This window comes from Silurus aristotelis (assembly GCF_946808225.1).
Source record: "Silurus aristotelis genome assembly, chromosome: 4".
NCBI lineage: Eukaryota > Metazoa > Chordata > Actinopteri > Siluriformes > Siluridae > Silurus > Silurus aristotelis.
This window is the reverse complement of record NC_139577.1, coordinates 7,744,107-7,750,106: the sequence shown is the minus strand read 5'-3', so window position 1 is coordinate 7,750,106 and position 6,000 is coordinate 7,744,107. Positions and strand designations below refer to the sequence as shown.

Here is a 6,000-nt window from a genome sequence, read left to right as displayed (position 1 = left end):
TCCTGGTGTGTGTGTGTGTGTGTGTGTGTGTACCTGTCCCCTGTAGTTATGGCAGTGTTTGGTGAGCATGTTGTTGATCTGTAGGTCCTGGTGAGTGTGTGTGTGTGTGTGTGTGTGTGTGTGTGTATACCTGTCCCCTGTAGTTATGGCAGTGTTTGGTGAGAATGTTGTTGATCTGTGGTTCCTGGATGGAGCTGAACACGAGCGTCTGTCTGTAAAACCTCGCCCAGTTGTTCAGGTTCCACATGCGCACGCGGGAAAAATCCACGCCGTGAGAATCGCGCGGCTGCAGGTTCACGTGCTTCATCACGTGCTGCAAGAGACGTCATCGAAAGAAAAAGTCAGTTCAGTCTTTCCTGAGGTTTAGTACTCGAACTGACGCTCAAGGTTCCTCACCAGCACATGCTCCCAGTTCTGCATGAGGAACATGTCACTCTGCTCCAGAACCAACAGCTCCACGGAGGACAGGAAGTCAAAATCCCGCTGAGCCTCTCCGTCTACGCCGATCAGCGGCCTCAGGCCCAGAGGGGACGCAACGATGATGTCCGACGAGTAGAACGGGGAATAGAGACGCATGCTGCGTTTCAGGATCGACACGCCTAGATAGATAGACATAGAGACAGAGATGGAAGGGGTGTCGAGGGAGGGAGAAAAAGAGAGGGAGAGAGATAGAGGAGAGATGAAGAAAGAGAGGGAGATGAAGAGAGAGAGAGAGAGATGATAAACTGGAGGCTAAAAGCTCCCATTACTTATCTACAAGAACCTCACAGCCCTTGTGTACGTGACACACACACACACACACACACACACACACACACACACACACACACACACACACACACACACACACACACACACACACACACACACACACACACACACACACACACACACCGATTCTGAAGTGATCGTCCACGTTTCCAGAGAAGATGGTGTGATAATCGTCGGGTCGGTGCTGAACAGTTGGTTTGGACTCCGGCTCGTCTCCGTACTCATCTTTAAACCTCTTCTTGTTGCTGATGTCCATCTTTTTCCCGTCGCTCTCCAGCAGCGAGATGAAGGTCTGGATGATGCGGAACGCTCCTTCACGAAATGGCACCAGGATCACAACCTGCAGGAGGAAACGCTTCATGCTCAGGACAAAGGAGTCACTCGGAACTCTATGTGATCTATAAAGCAGTGAGGAGTTACTTTAGGTCTGGTGAGCCCCTGATCCCGAAACTCGTCCTCGTCCCCACTCTTAGACTCCTTCAGCATAGCATTATGGGTAAGCACCCTGGAGTTGGCCTTCAGGACGTGGTTGAGAGCGTGGAGACAATATGCTCGGCGAGTCTCCGCTACACCGCCCAGCACAGAGCATTCTGGGTAATAAACATCCCTGTAGGAACCTACAGACATTGAGAATAAAATAAATGCACCGCCCTAGTTGTGGGCTGAGACCACTGTGAAACCACTGTGAGGTTTCCAAGGTCCACTAGCATGAGTGACCCCAAATAGTCAAAGATTCGATGCTTTGATAGGAGGAACCCGATTTAACTACCAATCTCACAGTCGCAGACGTGTTATGAAACGAGGGCCGTGACATTTTGATCATAATTTGTGCTCGATATCAGAATTCACATTGAACTTCTGCTTTTCTCCCGATACGTTAATATACATTCTATTATAATAACAGTGTATATATATATATATATATATATATATATATATATATATATATATATATATATATATATATATATATATATATATACACACAAAAAAAAAAAACAGCTTTGAATAATAAGTATATTTAATGTGTGTGAATAAATCCAACCCCTGTGACAGACTGAAATGTCGTATTAGTTATTTTCTCAGTTTGTTGATCCAAAAGCCATTTTTTATTACGCTTTCTTCTATATCTTTGTGTGATGTTTTGTACATCGTGGCTTTACAATGTTATGAGGAAACGGTTTAATGAATGTTTATAAACATTGCCTTTATTTCTAAAAAAATGAATAAAAGTCACTTTTGTCTCTCACCCGACAGGCGGTTTTGGTTGCTTTTATTACAAAGCTGTTTCTGTGTGCTGCGGGTGAAAGAAAATATCATTTGTCCTACCCACTTGTTGACTACCCGGTTGCCCCCACCCCCACCTCTTCAGCGCACACAAACAAACTCACCATTCGACTAAAGGCAAGACTTGACGATTCTGATTAAACTATGTAAACCCTCAGTCTGGGACACCCTAGTTATTACAATACATGGTTTGACACACGCCCCAGCAAACCAACAATGAGATATAGTGGTGTGGTTTGGGACGTGGCCATAACGAAAGTGGCACCGTGTAGTATATGTGGATTGGGACATGCAGGTGGAGACTGTGTACTTGTGAAATGTGAATAAAGTGTGTGATTTGGATGGTGCCCACTGTGAACTCATAATATATATTTAATACACAGTAAACCAAACATGTGGTTTGAGACACAACCAGAGTGGACTAGCAAGGGTGTTCCTAGGGCCTATGTGGGGAACAGGTTACACGGTTTGGAACACACCCAACTATGTATAATATCTCCTAGTGTGGACTGATATAGGTGTCTATGTTGTGATTTGAAACTGTGGACTGATTACCTTATATAGAGAACAGGGCATGTGGATTGGGACATGGCCACAACAGTGTATAAGGTGACCTATAGTAAATATAAAGGGTGTTTTGGGACACATCCACAGTGACAGTGAAATATTACTAACGTGGCCTATAGTAAGCAGGGAGCATAGTACACTATATAAAGAGTGGTTTGAGACACAGCAAATGCGAACTGATGATGGTTTTATAGAGTATGCAGTTTGGGATGCATCCACGGTTTGGGATGCGTTTTTTCTTACCCATGAGCCTTAGCAGCTCGTCCTGCAGGTCACCGAGTCCTGTCGTGTGGCCCCCTTCAGGTGTGGAAGAGCGATTGATAGAACGCCACTTCGGCTCCAGCGCTTTATGGAAGATCGGGAGAGAGAGGGATGAGGACTGGGCCACAGCGGGAAACCTCTCCAGGGGGCGTGAGCAGTGCAGAACGCCGAGTCTGGACCACTGATGACAAAAACATAATCAAAAACATTGGGGGGGGGGGAAAAATTAAATAAATAAAAATCTTTAATTCATGGTGACTGGAGAAGAAAAAAAAAATTCATACCTTAACCTGATTCCTGATTCTGGAGCCGTTTGAGCATTTGGTCACTTCATCTTCACTCAGCTCGGTGTCCTGATGCACTACAAACATGTCTGTGTGTGAGTGTGTGAGAGAGAATCACAGAACACACCTTCAGCAAATTTCATTACCAACCAAAAACATGCACATTCAACTGAAAGAATTGTAGGGAAAAACCCAGACCTTCTTGTGACATGTCGGTTTTCTGCTGCTCTCCGTCCACCGGCAGGTTCGACTCCAAACTGAACCGTGCTTCGCCTGTTCTATCGGTGAACTCTTCACCCTGCTCCTTCTGCTTCCCGTCTTCTTCAGCTTCCTCTTCCTCAGAGAAGCCTGCAGCAGTTTCATCAGCATCACCACCATCTGCATCTCCATCATCTCCACTCTGCTCTGCGTCTCCGTCATCTTTTATAAAAGAAAAAAAAAAAATCTCCTGATCCCTAATCCAGGATAAATGTAGAGGAAATTATAGAAGAGCAAACAGAAGACTAAATAAAAGACTGGGTTTTGCGAATTCTGCCCCCAGAGTCTGGAATCACAAATCTGCTTATGATTTCAGAATCATGTTCTTTGATTTGAGAATCCGGTCTTCAGGTCAGCTCCAAGCTTTCAGAATTAAACCTCTTACTACTGGCTGTCCACATCCAGAATGTGTTCTCCAGCTTTTAAAATCTCAGGATCATCAGGAATCTTGCCCCAGGCTTCACTGTCCTCTTTTCCAGATCCCACGTCTAACTAAACCTTCTTTTTCATGTTTTTTTCACAAGTGGGCGAGTCTCGGGGACTGAACCTGCACCATCCGTTGGTCAACTGAAACTTCTAATGTTCAGTCACAGAAGAATTCCTTCAGAAATGCCCAGTTTTCGATGTTTAGATATTAAAATCACTGAGACACAAAATTAAGGAGGAAATCAATCACACAAACCTTCATCATGGTGGACCAGCTCCTGTACATCCTCCTCCTCATCTTCCTCACTTTCCTCCTCCTCCTCATCAGCAGATGCAGTGGTGTTTATACTCAACAGCAGCTTTTCATACGCAGTCGGTTTTTCCTCCTCCTGCTCTTCGTCACTCTCGCAACCAGAGTTTTCCGGACTGTTGGCCTGTGAGGAGACAAAAAATACTTTCCTGTTATTAAACACACACACACACACACACACACAGACACACAGTAGGAAGGTGAAAGAAACAGTGTCTGAACAAATAAAATATATCCATATTATGTGTGAAGCGATACACGTATTCGTACCAAATTCGTACAGGGCTTTCGTACTTCGATGCACAAGTGTAGTGAATGAAATCCTTTCAGTTCAAATACGAAATCCTTCATGAACATTTTAGTTGGTGGACAGAAAATGTGTTTGGTCTCTGCTTTGCACCTTGAGAGCATTTTTTTATTATTATTATTATTAAACGTGAAAACTTCAGGGGTATACAAAAAGAGTGCAGTGTCACTGTGCCTACTCACTCTGTTTTTACGACAGTCTAGTGTTATGGGTTCTTTAGAGTTTTATGTCCAGCTTCAACAATTTCTCTTAAAAGCAGAAAATTCCTGACAATTCCACATTTTGAGGGAGTGAATGAATGAATGAAGGACGTAAGGAATTAAGTCATTTGTTAAATTTGTTGTAAGTAAAACATATCTTTAGAAAATCAAATATTAATTATAACACACACACGCGCGCGCACACACACACACCTGCATTACCAAAACAGGGTCTAACAAATGTAAACAATTAATTTTTTTCTATTTTTTTATTTAATCAATTTAATACAAAATGTGTTTCAACTTTTTTCATATATAAAAAAACTATATAAAATATTTTATATGTTTAAAAAAAAACAGGTATTTATTTAAAATTGTTTTAAAAATTAACTGCTGATTTTTTTTTTACATATGTTAATATAATAAACTCAGTTCATAAAAAACGACAAACAATTTTAAGTTTTGCATTTCTTTCTCCTTACAGCACCGTAACTGAACCGAACCGTCACTTAAAAACCGAGGTACGTACCGAACCGTGAATATTGTGTACCGTTACACCCCGAGCCCAGATTCATTCGTCATGCAATAATAAAAATGTCTATGGTAAATATGAAACACTCACCAAGCGGACAATCTGTGTTTTCTCAGCCCTTTCAGTCACACTAAAACCGGAAAAAAAACCATTTCAAATCAATCAATTTTTATATTCTTAAAGTAAAATAATTAATTTGGAAGATTTTTGTAATCTGACTGCTTGTCGTGTTTATTACATTATGAAGCCACACAAATAAAATGAAAGAAATTAAGGATAACTCGCAATAAATCGGATTATTCTCTATTAATTGAAAGTTCAGCTCGTGCGCTTACATTACAGTATTCGCTAGCCGTGAGCTACAGTCTACACAAAGCCTTCTAAAGTGTGATAAATTCACATTTTACAGATGAAACAGCGCTTACTCATCATCAAACGGATGCTGTTCCCCAAATTCTTTCAGGTGTTTCTTCTGTTTTTTAGTTAAATTGCTCGCATTCTGGCTTTTTTGCCTTCTTTTGCCCATTTTCTACACACACGCGTGCCGCTCTGTAAGTTTCTTCTTCGTTGGTTGTTTTGTTGGCCGGTTGGAGCGCTGCAGCTCGCTACTGCGACCCCTGGCTGTGTGTAGGAGTCACTACTACAAATTACAGTTCTTAATCTTCTTCTTCTTTCGGCTGCTCCCATTAGGGGTCGCCACAGCGGATCATCCGTCTCCATACCACCCTGTCCTCTATATCTGCCTCTTTTACACCAACTACCTGCATGTCTTCCCTCACCACATCTATGAACCTCCT

The 6,000-nt window shown here is 42.3% G+C and overlaps 1 protein-coding gene and 1 long non-coding RNA gene across 3 annotated transcripts in view; one reads left to right on the top strand and one right to left on the bottom strand.

The window, feature by feature from the left end:
* utp25 (UTP25 small subunit processor component) overlaps positions 1-5,828 on the bottom strand; it is an 86,713-nt gene extending 80,885 nt beyond the window's left edge. For both annotated transcript variants that reach the window (XR_014533251.1, XM_083539790.1), the window contains exons 1-10: positions 5,629-5,828; positions 5,294-5,333; positions 4,111-4,288; positions 3,369-3,590; positions 3,171-3,259; positions 2,869-3,067; positions 1,192-1,388; positions 895-1,111; positions 397-599; positions 131-313 (exon numbers count right to left, since the gene is read on the bottom strand). Coding sequence is in view for 1 of the 2 variants with exons in the window: in XM_083539790.1 (XP_083395916.1) it covers positions 131-313; positions 397-599; positions 895-1,111; positions 1,192-1,388; positions 2,869-3,067; positions 3,171-3,259; positions 3,369-3,590; positions 4,111-4,288; positions 5,294-5,333; positions 5,629-5,729 (1,629 nt within the window). In the remaining variant the exon portion in view is untranslated. The remainder of the gene's footprint in view (positions 1-130; positions 314-396; positions 600-894; positions 1,112-1,191; positions 1,389-2,868; positions 3,068-3,170; positions 3,260-3,368; positions 3,591-4,110; positions 4,289-5,293; positions 5,334-5,628) is intronic.
* LOC310725156 overlaps positions 1-6,000 on the top strand; it is a 278,325-nt gene that overhangs the window by 123,039 nt on the left and 149,286 nt on the right. The window lies entirely within an intron of this gene.